Here is a 19,387-nt window from a genome sequence, read left to right as displayed (position 1 = left end):
TATGTTTTGCCTGCATGTAAGTGTGCCACATGTGTGCAGTGCCCATAGAGACCAGAAGAGGGCACTGGATCCCCCGGAACTGGAATCTTTTCATGTGTGTAGTAATGAGAGATATATATATATATATATATATATATATATATATATATATATATATCCTTTGCCCCTCCCTCTACATGCAGCTACAGTCAACTGATTGGGTGAAGGGGTAACTGACTCCTCCCTCTACTCTTTGATGAGCATGCGAAGGAGGTGTTGACTATAGCTTGCTGGAATAGTGGTTGGAGGACATTTCCAGTTAACATTCCACTCCTTCCTTTGGCTCTTTAGATTCTTTCTGCCAACCTCTTCTGCAAAGTCCCTGAGCCTTGGAGGGGGTGGTAGGTGTGGGTGATCTTCCTCCTGTTGTGGCAAAGCACTGAACTTTCAAGTCTCTGTATCATCTGTATGAAATGTACTTTTAAAAGCATCTATTCTTGTCCTCTTTTTAGGAAGCCTACTGGCACAACTTAGAAATAGATCTCTAAATTTTGCTCTTGGTCATGGATATTGAATTCAGTTAACTCTCTTAACTGAGTGTTTGCTTTCCTGCTTTTTTTTGAGACGGAGTCTCCCTATAGCCCCAGCTGGCCTTGAACTCACTATGTAGACTAGGCTGGTCTCAAACTCACAGAGATCTGCCTGCCTCTGCCTCTCAAGTGCTGGGAGTAAAGGTGTGCGCCACAATGCCAGGCTTCTTTTCATTTTTGATATGTGGCAGAAAAAGGCCTGGAAACTATAACCACCATGTGACTGCTAAGTCATACAGCAGTCCTAGGACAAGCCCCAGATGCTGTAATGACCATGTGACTGCTAAGTCCTACAGCAGTCCCAGAACAAGCCCCAGATGCTGTAATGAACATGTGACTGCTAAGTCCTACAGCAGTTCTAGAAGGAGCCCCAGATGCTGTAACAATCATGTGACTATGTGACTGCTAAGTCATACAGCAGTCCTAGAACAAGCCCTGGATGCTGTAACGACCATGTCATTCAGCAGTCCTAGCAGGAAACTAGTAAAAACAAGTCACTTTATAGCCACGCTTTTAAAAAGCAGAAGGACAGAACTTCTTCCTAAGTCGTACTTACAGAATTTTTTAAACAGTCATCATCCACATCAAAATTTGATGTATCTGTTGGGCTACTAACTTCTGGGACATATGGCGCTTCACAGTTTCTAATGTTTTCCCAGTCGATTCCACTGAAAAACGGATGTTTCTTAAAGTCTTCTATTCCATTTTGGCCAAGTCGATGTTCTCTGCTACAAATGAGTCTTCGAATAAGATCCTTAGCATTTTCGGACACATCAGTCACTTGGGCTGGAAACTGAAACCTCTCCTGTAGATAAAATTGAAGTATAAAAATAAATCAGCAATTACCTTACAAAGTGCATAGGTAACATTTATTTTCTAAATATGTATTTCCTTTGAAAAATCATCTTATAAATGTATGCTGATACCCAGTGCCAATACAAAAAAAAGAGATATCGAATGAGAAAAGATCATTTTCCTAAAAGAACTTTTAATTCCATAAGCACCTTCATTATAAATGCACTACAAAAAGAACTAATACTATAAAATCTTAAACTGTTATTAAAATAATAAAGTGGACTGATTAAAAGTAGCAGAATTTGCTGGGCACAGTGGTACACACTTTTAGTCCCAGCACTTAGAAGGCAGAGGCAGGCAGATCTCTGTGAGTTTGAGACCAGCCTAGTCTTCATAGTGAGGTCCAGGCCAGCTGGGGCTACAGGGAGACCCTGTCTCAAAAAGACCAAAAAAAAAAAAAGTAGCAGAATTTAACTTAACATTTCAAAAGACCATAAATTATCAATAATGTTCATATATAATTCAAAATACTATCAGCTAATCATTAAACATTTTAAAAATTTTTTAACAGGTATCTGGTACCATTCAAACTGATTTACTCATTTAATCCTCACAATAAAATAATTACACTGGGTAGAAACTACTATTACAACAGTCTTATAGAAGAGGAAACCAAGGTACATAGAGTTCAAGTAACTTTCTCAAAATCACACAACTAGTAAATGACAGAAAAGGATCTTGAACTGAGCTGCCTCACTCCAGCCCCTGTGCTGTTAAGTGCTTACGGCACTGAGATGGCTTCTTTCTGAAGTGCTGTATGTGCCATTTCCAACCTTGCAGCTGTTTGCACTCTTTCATCTCTTCATAACTACTTACCAGCACTACCTTTGCAGTTGGGTAGATCACAAAGTGTATAACACTGGCATATGTAAAACAACTAGTCTTACTGCATCACCAGGACTAATAAAAAAGTAAAGACTGTCCTTTCCCTTGGGATATTCAGAATCATAATACAACTTCTGCAACTGCTCAAAATCCTCTGAAACTGGACATCATTAAAACTTTTCTTCTTGTTATGTAGCACTGTCTATGTGTTGTTCTAAGTGTTTCCATCAGGCAGACTTCTAAACCTGAAGTTGCCCCATCAAAAGCACTAATTAAGGCTCAAGGTGTATACCTGTAAACTTTTTTTAAATTACATCGTATTTATTTTTTACCATAATTTTATTTAATTTTTAATTTTTTTAAATTTAATAACCACATGATTAGAAAAAGCATTTCATAACAGCTTTAACATATTCAGTAACACATTCCAGAGCAAGGATACATCTCTTTCAAAGGTTGCTGTAAATTTTTAGGTTCACAGTTGAATTAATACAGTCATACAATATTGAACTCAGTACAAACCCCCAGAGAGGCCTGTGGGTCGTGCAGGTCCAGGGAAGCAGAAGGAGGTGAGGGCGGGGCCAGGCCCAGAGCACCTGTAAACTTCTTGACAGTTATAATTTATATTCCCATCAATAGTACCTTAAGAGTGCCCATGATACTGCATTATTTACAGTACAGAGTACAATTTTTCTTTTTGTCTTTCTCAGTTTGACAAGAGAAAGAATCTCATTAAAAAATTATTATTATTACTATTATTATTGTGAATGTATAGTTGGTTGGGGTAAGGATGTGTATGTGCCACTGCACACCTGTGAGGCCAAAGGACAATTTTGTGGAGCCAGTTCTCTCCTTCCATGTTTAAGTGGGTTTCAGGTATTGAACTCAGTCTCTAGGCTTACATGGCACACACCTTTTTCCATTGAGCTATCTTGCCAGCCAAAAGAATTTCATTTTTATCTTTATTTGCATTTATTACTACCAAGGTTGAGAAATTTTATACACATGCTAATCATGATTTTATGTATTATATAGTAAGAATTAACAGAACCTGTCTTCTTTTGAACTCTTATCTGGATAAATCAATTTATTATTACCATCTCTAAACAAAGTTCAAGAGAAAGTTAAAACTATTATCTCATTGAGTGATTATTAATGGTTGTCCCCTACAAACAAAAGAATATGAGTTCATTACTTTTAGAAATATTTCTTCTTTAATATCATATTACTTTAACTTAATCTATGTGTTATTTACCATAATAATTTGAAAAAGTAAAATATACTAACTTTGTGATTCATGATTTTTCCGTATGTCTCCACCAGAGATTCTGCATAGAAGGGTGTTTCTCCATAAAGCATTTCATACATACAGACCCCCAAAGACCACCAGTCACACTCAGGTCCATATCTGCCTTTTCCATCTTCCATAGCTTGAAGGATTTCAGGAGAAATATAATCTGGAGTCCCAACTGCCACTGAGGATTGGACCTGAAGAAGTTCATATTTTTATCAATTTACTATATTAGAAGAAAAAATTACACTTAAGATATACAATAGATAGTATTATCTTACAACTATGTTTTTTTGTCATCTGAATTTAGTCTCCTGGTATACAGAGTGATTTTTATGTGGTTTCTATATTAATGGTTTCCATAGTTCATATCCCAATAGAATCTTTATTACAGCTGAATACATTCAGGGGAATGGTATAATCACAGTCATTAACCACAAACTGGATATTTCATTTATAACATTATTATTTTTGTCTTCATTTGTTTTTTTAGGTCTTGCTGTGTATCTAAGGCTTGGCTCGAACTCACTATCCTCCTGCTTCAGCCTCCAAAGTTCTGGGATTATAGTACATTACCATACCCAGCTTTACTCTTGGTTTTAAATATTTATCTGTGCAACCAGATGACAGGACATATAGTTCAACATCCCTTGAAGAAAAAACAAATAGCTCTTTATAATTTTTAAAAACATAACAAAAAGATATTCTCAAGATAGAATGCCACTGTTAACATCTAGGAAAGACTCCAACATTGAGACAAGACTAAGGTTCAGTAACCCGAAAACTCTTCCATTACACTCCTAAAAATGTAATGATAACTTTCATAATATAACAAAGAACTCTAAAAGAGCTATTCTGAGGGGCCAGAATAGCTATCTCTAGTTGTTGGTAACTAGAGATAAACATTAGAGTTGGGATAGAATTGGAAAAATATTAGTTTTCATTATCTAGGTACTTACATTTTAAAATACACAAGGGAACAAAAAGAAAGGTACTGTATCTATATGAAGCAGAGAGACTGAAGCAGTCGCCTTATGCAACCTTTGCAGTAATTTATTTAAATGAGATAACCAGAAAACAGAAGGACATGAGTTGAAAGTGACAAGATAAAAAGATGTGTTATGCATAGAGCAAACAAAAGAAATGTAAAATTTAAGCAAATGTACTTTTTTTTTTTTCAGTCTTTTTTTGAGACAGGGTCTCCCTGTAGCCCCAGCTGCCCTGGAACTCGCTATATAGACCAGGCTGGCCTTGAACTCACAGAGATCCGCCTGCTTCTGCCTCCTGAGTGCTGGGATTAAAGGCATGTACCACCACGCCTGGCATCAAATACACTTTTAATAGAAAAAAGAAAAATGCAGAGCCACCAGAAGTTGAGCAAATGGAACACAAAACTTATGTAACCTAGAGCGCTGCCTGAAAAAAAGAATTCATTGTCCTCAGAGTAACTACAGAATTAGGAAAGAAAAAGTACACGTGAGGATGCAGTTGCATTCTTTTTTTCCAGGAGACTCATGCTTTTTACCACTCTAAAAAACGGGAGTATCTTAAGTACAGTAATAGGTTCCAGCCAAAGGAAGAACCAGCAAGGGTTTCGTAAGCATTTTTCTCAACATCACTAATACAAGCAGAAGAAATGACTTTCTAGGCAAGCCTTACTGTATAAACAGACCCGCCCAATGCTTTGTAGGAGACAGAGCAGAGACAAAATAACGGCTGCAAGGACATAGAAGGAAGGTATGGCAAGGGAAATATCTGTGGATAAAATAATGCTTAGTAATTCATGTTTATTTACCGTTCCATCTTCCATCAGCTTCAGACAAGACCCAAAATCTGCTAGACGAATATGTCCATTCATATCCATCAATATATTGTCAGGTTTAATATCTCTGCAAAAATAAACACACTCAATTTTTAGTTGGAAAATAAGTCACATGGTAAGATAGCCTTTTTGCCTGAAAAACTTCAACTTCTGTTAAAAGAAATGCTCTAAGAAAATCTATATAACTATTTTATAGGTTCTGTCCTAGCTGTCAGTCACATTAAAACATTCTCAGCATGTACAGTTTTAGTATTCTGGAAATAAAAGGTACTCTGATAATTTTCATTCTGGAAAGACATTTTCTGGGATAATGAAAACATTCTTGATTGGAAGGTGGTTACATAGGTATGTTGTTACTGCATGCTGTCAAAACCCATCACTGTATATTTTAGTATCTGTACATTTTATCCTATATAGGTACCTCAATTTTAAAACTGCCAGGGGACAGGTAGAACCCCCTGAAAACACAACACTGGAGTCACGTGGAGGGGATTGTCACTACAGATCTAATTTCTTTAAATATTCTTACTCATAAAATTTCTGCTTTTTTTTAGAGTATATTATGGTGGTTTGTATTTTTTTAGTAAAATATGTTATATCCACTTTTCAAGTTAAAATATAGTTATTTGGGGCTGGAGAGATGGCTCAGTGGTTAAGAGCACTGACTGTTTTTGCAGAGGACCCAGGTTCGAATCCTAGCACCCATATGGTAGCTAACAACCATCTATAACTCCAGTTCCAGGGGATCTGAAGCTCTCTTCTGTTCTCCTTGGGCACTGTACACATGGGTGCACTTATACACATGCGGGCATAACTTATATACATAAAATAATGAATCAAAAAATTTAAAGAATGTAATTATTCACAATTTTTTAAAATATGTATTTGTTGTTTCATTTCTAGTATTTTTTCCTTTATTTCTTTGTATCTTTTTTCCTCCCTTTGAAACAGTGTTTCACTCAGAAGCTTAGGCTCATCTGGAACTCACTGTGCAGTCCTGACTAGAACTCATGATAATCCTCCTGTCGAACACCAGGATGTGAGGACTGTAGGTGTGAACTACCACATTCATTATAAACCTCACAAGAAATGCTAACATTTTTGCTGTTAGCAGTCATATTTTGTGGAAAAAATTAGTGAGGAAAAAGCAAAAATGCAGTTTGTATTGTAGTGTCCGAATATTTATAAACTTCAGTGCCTTTCTGTAAAATGGTTCCTGAACTGCATTTAGCATCTCTTACATGCAGATATTCTGACAACACATTCTTTAAACCTAAAACTCTCTTTACTTTCCTTCTTAAAGGATATTTTCCAAATACAGAATTCTCAGTTGATGGTCTGTATTCTGTTTCCCACATTTTCTTTTTAATGATGTAAATACAGTACTCATGTATGAGATTTTCAATAAAATAAAAAAACAAGAAATATAAAAAAGTTATTACATTCATCTATCTATTCATGTGTGTGTGGGGGGGGTAGGTTCATGTGTGTGGGTGTGTATAAGCCACAGCATGCATGTGGAACCCAGAGGACAAAGAGCAGGAGTCAGTTCTGTACTTCTGCCACATGGATCCCAGGGATTGAATCCAGGTAGGTCATCAGGCCTGGCTGCAAACACCTTGACCTATTGAGCCATCTCACCGGCCCACTCCCACATTTTCTAGGAAAGTATCACTTCAGTGAAGCTGAGTATCAGTACAGAGCAGCTGTAGGTCACCTGCACATAACATGTCATTTGTTTCTTTGCTGCTTCCAAACTTCGCTGTTTTGAACCATTAGTGGTTTCATTAAAACAAACCTTAGCATGTTTCTTCATAATCATCTTTCCTTGTGTTTGATAAGCACCTCAAATATATAAATTTGTATCCACAAGAAGAAGCATCATTTTCTCAGATTTTTTTTCTGGCCCATTCTCCCCTTTCTGGATCTCAAAGTTCATGTGCAAAAAAATCTGAGTTCATGAACACATTCCTAAGATGTTACTGTTTTCATTTTCTCTCTTCACCTTCATGATTCCTATTGCTCTGATGCTGAATGTGCACTCTGCTGTCCCCATCACGCTGTTACATTCTTCCAGAGGAGTCTTTTCTTTCCAGATAGTTCTTTCATTTTTAGGATTTCCTTTTGCTGTTATTTTCTTGAGATACTAAGGATTAAAACCAGGGCCTCACATATGCTAGGCAAGTGCTGTCTCCAAGCTATATCCTCAGCTCTTCATTGGTTTTTGTAACAAAATTTTGTATATAAATTTCTGTTCAGATCTCCTATCTCCTCATCACTGTAAGTAGATTTCATTTAAACTTGGGCAAGAATTTTTAGAATTGCAACTTGGAAATTCATTTTTGCTAGTTTCTATACCTGAGTCATTTCAAGAAGAGTCTCAGTTGATATATTTTCTCCTGAATGTTGTATTTTCTTGTTTTTTAAAAATACTTTTGAAGCCAGGTGTGGTGGCACATGCCTGTAGTCCCAGCACTTGGGAGGCAGAGGCAGGTGGGTCTCTATGAGTTCAAGGCCAGCCTCATCTACACAGTGAGTTCCAGGCCAGCTGGGGGCACAGGGAGACCCTGTTTCAAAAAGAACAACAACAACAAAAATACTTTTGAGACTGGGCATGGTGGCACAGGCCTTTCGTCTCAGTACTCAGAGGCAAAGGCAGGTAAGTTTCTATGAGTTTGAGGCCAGCCTGGTTTAAATAGTGAGTTCCAGGTTATCCAACTACATGGTGTGACCCTGTCTCAAAACAAAACAAAAAACATTTTGAATGTTATCTTGAATATAATGAATGAAAATGAATGTTAAATATTGAAAACCTGGATTCTCCCTGCTCAACTACTGTCTGGTTTTGTGGTTTGCTTTCCTTTAGCTATATCAAGTGACTTTTCACATGTAAGCTGCACACCTAGTTTCTGGAACAAAAGTTTTGGTCTCATTTAACATCCTTTGTCTTTACCTAAGTGGATTTCAATCAGCAATGTGGGCACATTAACTTTGGGTCGAAAGAAGAAAAGGCAAGCATGGAAAATATACCTTCTTACTTAAAAAATATTTTCTTTATTATTGTTGTGGGATGGGAGTACATGCATGCCATGGAATGTGTGTGAAGGTCAGAGAAAACTTTTTGGAGTCAATTTTCTCCTTAAATCACTAATTGGTTCCAGGGACTGAATTAAGGTCAACAGACCTACACTGCAAGTACTTTTACCCACTGAGTCATCCCACTAGCCCTTCTTTACTTTTAAATATTCATTTAAATGTATTTTAATTGTGTGTATGCATGTGGGTATGTGCACATTAGTACAAGGTATCTGAGGAGGCCAGAAGAGGGCTTCAGAACCTTGGAACTGGAGTTACGAGTGATTGTCAGCCACTCAACTTGGGTGTTGGGAACTGAATCCAGGTCCTCTAAAAGAGCAGCAGCATGTGCTTTTAACCACGGAACCATCTTTCCATCCTCTCAAATATAATTTCTATCCTATTCTTCTTTGTTCCTTTCATATCTTGGCATTGATGTGTTTTATGCATTCTTATTTTAAATTAACTACACCCATTATAGAAATGGAAAATGGGGAAGATAGGGAGGGGGAGAAAAGGGAACAGCATGGTGGGAAGGAAGGAAGGAGAAACAGACTTAATTGATGATGAGGAAATAAAATCTAGTAAATAGTTAATGCAAAAATGACTGGAGTAACCTTTTGTGAGCTTATACAGAACTCACGATCTATATTACAAATGTCACATTAAGTATTCCTAAATATGATTTGACAAAAGGAGTGTTATATTGTAGTAACCTATTAACACCTCAAAACCCTTTGTCTAGGAGACACATAATAAACTAAATTCACCGAGCACAAAGGGAAATGTCATAGTCTATGCCTTTATGAACGACCAAATGCTCAATCATTACATTGTTTACACAAGTTCTCATTCACCTGTACTAGGGGATTTGATGTACAATGAAATGGGTCGACACTGTATCACAGCATGAGCTTTTAGAGGTCCCTTTAAATATGGAATTGCATGCCTTTCAACTGCAAAAAATAATATATCTAATCTTGGAACTCCTATTAAATGTTTTACCCTATCATCCCATGATCTACCACCCTCTCCAGCATCCCACATACTTGGTTCTTTTTCTATCTCCTAGGGAATTTCCTCAATTTTATTTCCAATAGTTCTGACAACTTTAAATATATTATCATAACTTTAATATGAAAAGTTTTTTTTAATTCTCTGAAGATCCTTCTTCTGAAACACATTGTTTCTTATATGTCACACGTCTTCTATGTCTCAGCATCAATGGTCATTTGGGGGTATAAATTTTCTTTTCCTTTACTTATCTTTTCCCCCAAACTTTTTTTCTTCCACTTATTTATTTTGGTATTAGATTTTGATTGCTTTTTATGTTAGGGGTTGAACCCAGGTCCTTTACTACTGAGCTACATGCACAGCCCCACAATCTTTAGATTTTAATCTTTTATTTTTTAAAAGATCTTAATTGATTTTATCTTGTGATTCCAGAATCAAGCAACCCTTTATTCCTTAAAAGGAAATAGTATACCAAAGAGTCTGAGGAGAAGAGGGTGGTTTTATAGAGAAATAAGTAAGAGTTCTGGAAGCTGGGAAGTCCACAATCAGAATGCCAGCTGTCTTCTAATTAAATCCTCAAATGCAGAGAACAAAAATATGTTATGCTTAAAATAATTTACAAGTTCTCACATATGTCAGAGGTAAAATAATTTACAAGTTCTCACATATGTCAGAGGTCCTTGGCTACTCCATTCACAAGAACAGGGTCTAGGAGGATTATGGGATGCTTTTATGGCTGAGTTATTTGGTTTAGCTATTTCCCTGAGAGAATATACAAACTTCACAGTTATTTTCCATTTATTCTGTTTAGAATTCCTCAGAAAAGAATCTCCCAATCTTCTGTCCAAGGAGTCAAAGCCTGACAATTAGCATTCTTAGGGCCAAATGGGAAGAGGAAAGAGGGGACTGTCTCCACATTTAACACATGAAATTAGCTGCTCTAGAAAGCCCACTGTATGTAAGTTTGTACACAGGTGGAAAGATCCATTGTTTCACCTTCTCCAGAGAGAAAAGTTGTATTTGTCTAGTTGCCAGCAGTAAAGAAGGTGATCTGGGCGTCTAAAAGTTAAATTTCCACCAACATTCTTATTCAAATTCTCAACCTTTCTAAAGAGGTTGGGAATAAAAATCCTCAGTCTTTTAAAGGCTTTGCAATACAGATTGTTTTTAAACAAATTAGGCTTGTTCCAAAAATACCATCATGAACTCATCAATTTCAACATATTTGATGAATTTCAAGTTGGTTTCTATTATTATCTCCACTAAATCTGGTATTTTTTTTTCCATCTTTGGCCAGTGGTAGCCTTTCCAATTTGGCTCTTAAATCTTTCTGACATTACCCTAAGTCTATAAATGCTTCTCTGCTACTTGTCCTGATAGAATGTCTCAGGATCATCCTGTCTACTCTTGAGGCACAAAAGAAATAAAGGGGTCATGAAAAGGGAAAGACCCCTCACTGTAGAATCTATTCTTCCTTTCTTGCTGACTGAAGAGCCAAGAAACTTCAATACAATGTTGTTGCTAGAATGTGTTTTGCTAAAAATGTCTAAAACATAAGATATTATAAACAATAAACTGTACTTATTTAAGGCCAGAATGATATAATCTTAAGTTTCACCTTATTAGGGCTCCTCTCATCCCTAAATCTAAAGAGTGCATCTCATAAACTTACTTTACAATGTCATACAAAAAAAAAAATCTTTAAGAGGAATAAGTAAACCACCTCATGTATTTTTTTCAAAGATTTTGTGTGTGTGTGTGTGTGTATGTGTGTGTGTGTATTTGCACACGTGCATACAGAAGCCAGAAGAGGATATCAGATATCTGGGAGCTGGAGTTATAGGCAGTTGTGAGCTGCCCAACATGGATGCTGGGGTGGGTCCTCTGCAACAGCAATATTTGTTCTTACCTACTAAGCCTTCTCTCCAGCCCCAAATCATGTATTTTCTACCTAATTTTTAAACCTTAAATGTTAAGATTTGACCATATACATGTGTGTTTATGTATATTGTAGAGATACCTAACCCTCCTCCACACCCCCACCACTTAGCAATTGCAACCACTTAATAAGTGCACTATTTGCTTCACCCTGGCTCATCCTGAAACTCTTTTCTGTGGTTTGGTCAAGTGCTACCCTCCACCCCCACTCCCATGGGGAACAGAATTTGGTAAGCACAAGCTGTCTACAGGAGTGGTCGCTGGTAGCGTGCTGGTCATTATTTCTAGTCCTTTTCACTGTGGAGGTAGGTTGGTGGTATCAAAGACAAAATGCCTTAGATGTTTATACTGATACTTCAAATTCAGTACTCTAGGGTTTTTAGTTATCCTCTATTTCACAATATGGAGATAACATTCTCAAAATAACAATTAATTATACCATTATCATTTCATCAATTACTGAAAACCATTTGAAAAGACTTTGCATAAATTCTCCCAATTATCACAGTTTTGTTCTACATGTTCACTTAAAACATCTAGCCATGAGTGCTGTAGTGTCTTTCAACATTTTTTTTTTTGTTTTCTGTTTTAGTTCAACAAGTGATACTGACCAACCCTAGCCCTTATTCTGACTGTTTTTCTAGTAGACTAAAAGGAAAAATTCACAGGAACAACATTCCCTAAATTCCTGTAACATTCCTACATGCCCAAGTTACACCTGCAAGTCACTTCTTCACATTTTTGTGTCTGGAGAATCATTGCATCATCGCTGCAATGTCTAATGATAACACATTTTTCTTTTGTTAAAATTAAAAAAAATTTTTTGGGGGGGGTCTTTTTGAGACAGGGTCTTCCTGTAGCCCCAGCTGTCCTGGAACTCACTAGGTAGACCAGGCTGGCCTTGAACTCACAGAGATCCGCCTGCCTCTGCCTCCCAAGTGCTGGGAATAAAGGCATGTCCCACCATGCCCGGCTTAAAATGAAAATTTTTAGCATTTTTTTAGTTTTAGTCTTTTTGAGACTTGGGTCTCCCTGCAGTCCCAGCTGACCCGGAACTCGCTATGTAGACCATGCTGACCTTGAACTTACAAAGATCCACCTGTCTCTGCCCCCCAAATGCTGTGATTAAAGTGAGCCACCATGCCTGGCTAATGATAACCCATTTTTCTTTACCACACAGGCCACTTGCTCCTTTTGTCTTACCATACTTTTCCTTCTTTTATGTAAAGATCAGAAATCATACAAGAATTTATGATCTACCTTTGCCTATTATGTTATAATGGCTCTACCGGGTATAGGCTCATCTCTTGAATATCTCAGCAAACTTTTGCTTTAAACAGTCAACATATTTTAAAGAATATAACAGTGAAAAATTGTGTTTATAGCTTAAGATTTTTATGAGTTATTAATCTCGTTTTCATTCCTAAAAATTCAGATTTCCTCTGCTATGATTTCCCCTAACTCTAAAGTATGTTGTTGAGGATTTCTTGTAAGAAAGGATGAAGAAAATGAATTCTGGGTTTTCTATATGTGAAAATACCTTTTTCTACTCCGTTACAGAAGGAAGTTGCTACTAGGTCTAGAATTCTGGGATGACATCTTTTTTTCAATAGCCTAAGATGCTATTCCACTGTCATTTAGCCCCTATGATTTTGAAAAGAAATCTAAAATCATTCCATTTTTTTTCCTGCAAACATAAAACCTGTTTGAACACTTCTTTATTCTTCTTCATATCCCACAGTTTCGTTATGACGCACTAGATGTGGTTTTCTAGAACTGAAAGTGTCTGCTGCAAATTTAATTTCATAAATTCACCTTACTTCTCCAAACATGAAAACTTTGAGTCTTATACTTTTTCTGCATAATTTCCATTGACCTATATTCAAATTCCTGCCCCTGAAACCCTTCAGTATATTTTTCTTCAAAAATGCTTCATTTTTCTGTTAAAATTTTTTTTCACAATTTCCCTTTCACTGCTGAGATTTTTCTATCATTTCATTTATTACAAATGCATTTTTTTTTTTTTTTACTTTATGGATCCTATTTAAAATAAGTGCTATGTTGGCACTACAGAGATGGGTCAGTGGTTAAGAGGCCTTGCTGCTCTTACAGAGGACCTAGGTTTGATTCCCAGCACCCACATGGCAGCTAACAACTCAACTCCAGCCAGGGAATCCAACACCCTCTTCTGACATCCACAGGTACTGCACAACATGGGTTCACTTACATGCAGGCATTATACTCATATACATAAAATAAAAATAAGTGCTATATTGTGTTCACCCAATAATTCTTATAGTTGGTCATCCTAGGATTTCCATTAGTTGATTTGCTATTTTTTGTTGCTGCTTTTTTTTTTCTCCTGAGACTAAATCATAATTTCCTGATAAATTAATTTGGAGTCAGTCTGTGTACATTGTGAATGCTATATAACGTATACTTTGGGGTTCTGAAAAAATTCTGGAAAATCTTAGTGTTTTACATTTACCAGGTGTAGCGCTTTGCATGAGAATGTCTCCCACAGGCTCCAAGTATCTGGACATTTTATCCCCAGTTGGTGGTGCTGTTTTGGGAGGTCTTAGAAAAGGTGTGGCTATGCTGGAGGAAGCACATCACTGGGGGCAGGCTTAGAGGGTTTTTAAGCCTTGCTGGATCTCAGATTGCTCTCTCGCTTCCTGTGCCCCCTTAAAGATGTGAGCTCTCTGCTTTCTGCTCCTGTTCCAGCCTCCTCCTGCCACCATGCCTCCCCACTATTATGGACTGTAATTCCCCTGGAACCGTAAGCTCAAATAAACTCTTCCTTCTATAAGTTGTTTTAGTCAGTGTTTCTATCACAGCAACAGAAAAGTTACTAATATGCCAGGCAATCAAACTAGTTAAGAACATATGTTCACATACCCTACAACATTAATTAACCTTGAAACATCTTAAGCAAAAGAGAGAAGTTACAGAAGATCACATGTGATATAATTTCATTTCTCTGAGACTTCCAGAATGAGCAAATCTATGGGGAGAAAGCGACCAATGTTTACTAAGGGCAGGGGATACTGGGAATAGAGGAGAGAGATGTAGGCATGAGGTTTCTTAAGTATTAAAAATGTTCTAAAAAGGTTTGTGACAAAGCTTGCAAGTATCTGTGAATACACTAACACCACTATATATTTCAAATGAGTGAAGCATATGGTATATGAATTGTATCTAAATAAAGCCATTCTAAAAGGCTTTATATAATTTTATCTTATAATCTTTAATGAATATTTACTAAATACCTAATGGCAAGTTACTAAGAAAAAAAGATGACTCTTTCCTCAGGTGACAAAAATTTGGAAAAAAAAGTCTTATGAGCACAAATAAAAAAAATGATTGTGATTAATTATCAAGGGTGATAACTAAAGTTATTTTAAGTTGAGATCCTGATGAAAAATTTACAATTTTTAGAACTTTTAAAAACTACCTTTGGTTCGGACACAGGATTTGGAGCAATGGAGCTGGAACTGACCTGGGAAGCTACCTCCCTTGAAAGCTAGCTCTCATAGCTTGGGAGAGCACTATGTAAGCTGTTAAGGGACCATCAATCAATGTTCCAACCCCAGTTTCAAGGCCTAAAACCCACATCAATGACTGGCATGGCACTGGTGCTGAAGTGGCACTTTTACCTTGGAGGTAATCAACAGGTACCTAATTGGACTTAAAGCCCACTCAATGGGAGGAAACTCATGTGCGGTATTGTAAACCTAGCCAAATACACATAGCTAGAGAGGCCACAGATCTTAGAGAAAACTCCAAGGCTGTCATATCTCTAGAAAAATTTAATTTCTTACTATGTTCAAAATATGGATCCTTAAATTTACAGCCAAGTATCCTAGTCAACATCTATCAAAGAAGCTTCTTGATCAACAGACAGATTATTATAGAGTTCCCCAACTGTTGACACACAAAGATTGTCTGTGAATTGCCCAAGCCTAAGTGGCACATCTACAATACAACCTTTATACCTAAGGTTCACAGAACATAGAACAAGGGATAAAGAAAACACTAATGCATCTTTCAATTCTCATTAATGAAGCTCCCTCATGCAACAGAGGGTCAGGAACACAAAAGGTCACAAATGGCCAAAACATAAAGAACCTATAGAGTGTGGGTCCTCAACAGGATTCCTATATTAAAATCCACCCATCCAGTGTTCAGGGACCATTGTGGAAGAAGGAGGCAGAAAGATTCTAAGAGCCAGGGAGGGGGTGCATGTTCACATGAAAATAGAGACCTACAAGCTCTTGGGACCTTGCTCATATGAACCTACAGCAATGGTGTCAGTATACCCAAGACCCATGCAAACTCAAGCAGAGAAACCCAGCATAGAAATATAGAAATGGACAGCAGGCCCCAACCTTGGTTGAAGAATTATAGGCAGCTGATTGCTGCTGGGTGAGGAAGAACTGATCTTCTTATAGGGAAGAACTCTAGATAGGCTGACTAGACCTCAGCAGATGACCTTGTACTGAGGGACACTAACTTGATATGATAGGCCTTAACACAAATTACAGAATGTAGCCGGGCATGGTGGCGCATGCCTATAGTCCCAGTATTTGGGAGGCAGAGGCAGGCAGATCTCTGAGTTCGAGGCCAGCTTGGTCTACATAGTGAGTTCCAGGCCAGTTGGGAGACCCTGTTTCAAAAAAGACCACCCCCCCCCAAAATGACAGAATGCATGAATTCCATTTTGGGGGGTATGGGTGGGGACCAATGGGGAAGGGGGTTTAGAGTTGATTAAGACGATCTGGATGAAAGACACAAAAATTCAGTAAAATTTTTTTTTGAAAACTACCTTTGGAGGATTCAAAATCAATTAACTCCTAATTTTTAAAAGTATTTAATATTTTATCATTATTTGTCTCTTTGGATAAATATTTCCACTAAAAACCTTTCTTTTACAAACAAAACAATAGAGCTGGAGAGATAGCTCAGTGATTAAGAGCACATGCTGCTCTTGCAGAGGACCAGGTTCAATTCCTACAACATAGTGGATAACAACCATCCATAACTCCAGATCCAGGGGAATCTGACACCCTTTTTGAGACTAGAGAGATGGCTCAGCAGTTAAGAGCACTGGCTTGTCTTCAAGAGGACCTAAGTTCGATTTCCAGCACACACAAACAGCACCTAAAATCATCTGATAACTCCAGTTCCAGGGGATCCAATGCCCTCTTCCAGCACACACAAACAGCACCTAAAATCATCTGATAACTCCAGTTCCAGGGGATCCAATGCCCTCTTCTGGCCTCAGCAGGCACTGCATCCATGGGTGCACTTACATGAAGGCCAAACATTCATACACATAAAATTTTTTTTTTTACTTTTTAAAAACTTTTATTATTTTTATTTTATGTGTATGTGTGTATTGCCTGACAGGTGATCTGAAAAAAAGAAATTGATCTCTCTGAAAATTGCAAATGTGCCTCACCTCCCTCTGCTTCTCTGGGCCTGCACGACCTGCCAGCCTCTTTCCTGGAGACCAGGGCAGATCTTTCCTCTTCCTGATCCTTTGCATCCAGAAAATCCAGCTCCTAAGTGCAGACTCCAAGACCTTGGTGCCACTTCCCGCCCCCATCTTCCTTTGCATCTCTGGGTGGGATGGCCACCAGCTGCCCTACACCAACATCTTTCCTGGGCCCAGCTCCTAGGCCATCCAACCCCCAAATTCCTGAGGCCAAAATCTTTCCAGGAGAGATCCAGACCTTAGGAGAAAGCCTGAGAGCATCTGATTCTCATCTGACTTGGGCCTCTGTGGGAACTCCTGAAGACAAAAGCAATCTGGCCACTCCAACATAAAATCAAAAGAGAGAACTGGAAGCTTAAAATAACCAGCTTTTCATGGCCAAAAAGTAAACCACAAAGACACATAAAGCTCACAAAAAGAAGCAGACTTAAACTTGAAGGCTTGAGTCTCACACAAGAATCAGAAACTACAAAAGAAATTCACACATCAAAATCACAGAGAAAAAATAAAATGAAAAACCAAAATAACATCCTGAAGACAAAAGCTATCTGGCTACTCCAATATAAAATCAAAAGAGAGAACCAGAAGCTTAGAAGAACCAGCTTTTCACGCCCCAAAATTGAACCACAAAGACACACAAAGTTCACAAAAAGAAGCAGACATAAACTTGAAGGCTTGAGTCTCACACAAGAATCAGAAACTATGAAAGAAATTCACATGTCAAAGTCACAGAGAATAAATAATGACATGAAAAACCAAAACACTATATCCCCAACCAAGTACCAATAGTCCTCTAGAGGAGTACAGTGAGAACTCCCTAGAGATAACACAGGACACGGAACTCAAAAGAACAATTATAAATATGATAAAAGAATTCAGTGAATTTAAAGAACACACAAAAAAAGAAATCAAAGAACTGAAGGAAGATAGGGATAAATTTCTGAATGAATTTAGAAAAGAGAAACTTTGAAGAATACTCAGGCTGAAATGAAGAGGGAAGTGAGATACTCAGTAAGCCAGTTAGAAACGACAGGAGAAAGCCTCACCAACAGGATGAACGAAATGGAAAACAGAGTATCAAGACTGGAAGATGAAGTGGAAGAACTAGACCACTCAAGCAAAGATTATGAAAACTTTAAGAAATCACAAGAATGGAATATGCAAGAATTGTGTGACACTATAAAAAGACAAAACTTACAAATCATAGGCATACAGGAAGGAGAAGAACCCCAAGATAATGGTGTGGACCAGATCTTCAACAGAATCATGGAAGAATATTTCCCAAAATTAAAGAAAGACATGCCCACACAAATGCAAAAAACATACAGAACACCAAACAGACAGGACCAGAAAAGAAACTCTCCACGGTAGATTATAGTAAAAACAATAAACGAACAAAACAAAGGGACAATGCTGAAATCTGCAAAAGAGAAACAAGTCACATATAAAGGAAAACCCATTAGGATTATAGCTGACTTTTCAGTGCAAACTATGAAAGCCAGAAGAGCCTGGACCAAAGCAGTTCCAGTTTTAAATGACCACAGATGCCAACCCAGATTACTATACCCAGCCAAAATGTCTATTATAGTCAAAGGGGAAAGAAAAATCTCCCATGACATGAATAGGCTGAAGGGATTCATGTCCATGAAACCAGACCTTCAGAGAGTTCTGAAAGCAATACAAAGAGCTGAAAAAAGGAACAACTATACCTGAGGGGTTGCGGAAAAAAATTCAATGAAGGTATAACTGTGGAAAAGTACAGCTATATCAAGAATGTAAATAGAAATAAAAATGACAGGACTCAATACTCATCTTTCATTAATAAGTTTAAATATTAATGGAATGAACTCCACAATCAAAAGACACAGACTAGGTGAATGGGTTAAAAAACAAAAGCCATCTATTTGTTGTTTGTAAGAAACTCATCTCACATTCAAGGACAGACACTATCTCAAAGTGAAAGGATGGAAAAACATATACCAAGCAAATGGTACTAAGAAAAAAGCAGGTGTATCAATTCTAATATCTGACAAAATACACTTTAACCTAAAACTAATCAGAAGAGATAAAGAGGGCCACCTCATTCTGATCAAAGGGACAATAAATCAAGAAGATATTACAATCATGAACACATATTCACCAAACTCTGGTGCACCCAACTTCATAAAAACAATACTAAAGGACTTTAAGACCCAGATTAATCCCAACTCATTAATAGTAGGGGACTTCAATACCTCACTGTCTCCATTACATAGGTCAACAGGGCACAGAGGTAACAGAGAGACATCTGAATTAAACAATACCATATATCAAATGGACTTAACACACATCTACCGAGTATTCCACCCAAGTACCAAAGGACATGCTTTCTACTCAGCACCCCATGGAACCTTCTCCAAAATCGACCATATACTGGGGCACAAAACAAACCTCGACAAATACAACAAGATTGAAATAATTCCATGCATTCTACCAGACCACAATGCAATAAAGCTTACAAT

The 19,387-nt window shown here is 37.5% G+C and overlaps 1 protein-coding gene across 13 annotated transcripts in view; it reads right to left on the bottom strand.

Annotated features, from left to right (window-relative positions):
- Positions 1-19,387, bottom strand: part of Cdc42bpa (CDC42 binding protein kinase alpha) — a 311,536-nt gene that overhangs the window by 156,059 nt on the left and 136,090 nt on the right. For all 13 annotated transcript variants that reach the window (XM_008822349.3, XM_008822352.2, XM_008822356.2 and 10 more), the window contains exons 6-8: positions 5,336-5,429; positions 3,537-3,737; positions 1,126-1,374 (exon numbers count right to left, since the gene is read on the bottom strand). In XM_008822349.3, coding sequence (XP_008820571.1) covers positions 1,126-1,374; positions 3,537-3,737; positions 5,336-5,429 — 544 coding nt within the window. The remainder of the gene's footprint in view (positions 1-1,125; positions 1,375-3,536; positions 3,738-5,335; positions 5,430-19,387) is intronic.

Source organism: Nannospalax galili, unplaced genomic scaffold (assembly GCF_000622305.1).
Source record: "Nannospalax galili isolate Female #2095 unplaced genomic scaffold, S.galili_v1.0 scaffold1508, whole genome shotgun sequence".
NCBI lineage: Eukaryota > Metazoa > Chordata > Mammalia > Rodentia > Spalacidae > Nannospalax > Nannospalax galili.
Note: the sequence above shows the minus strand (reverse complement) of the source record. Positions and strands in the feature narration are given on the sequence as shown.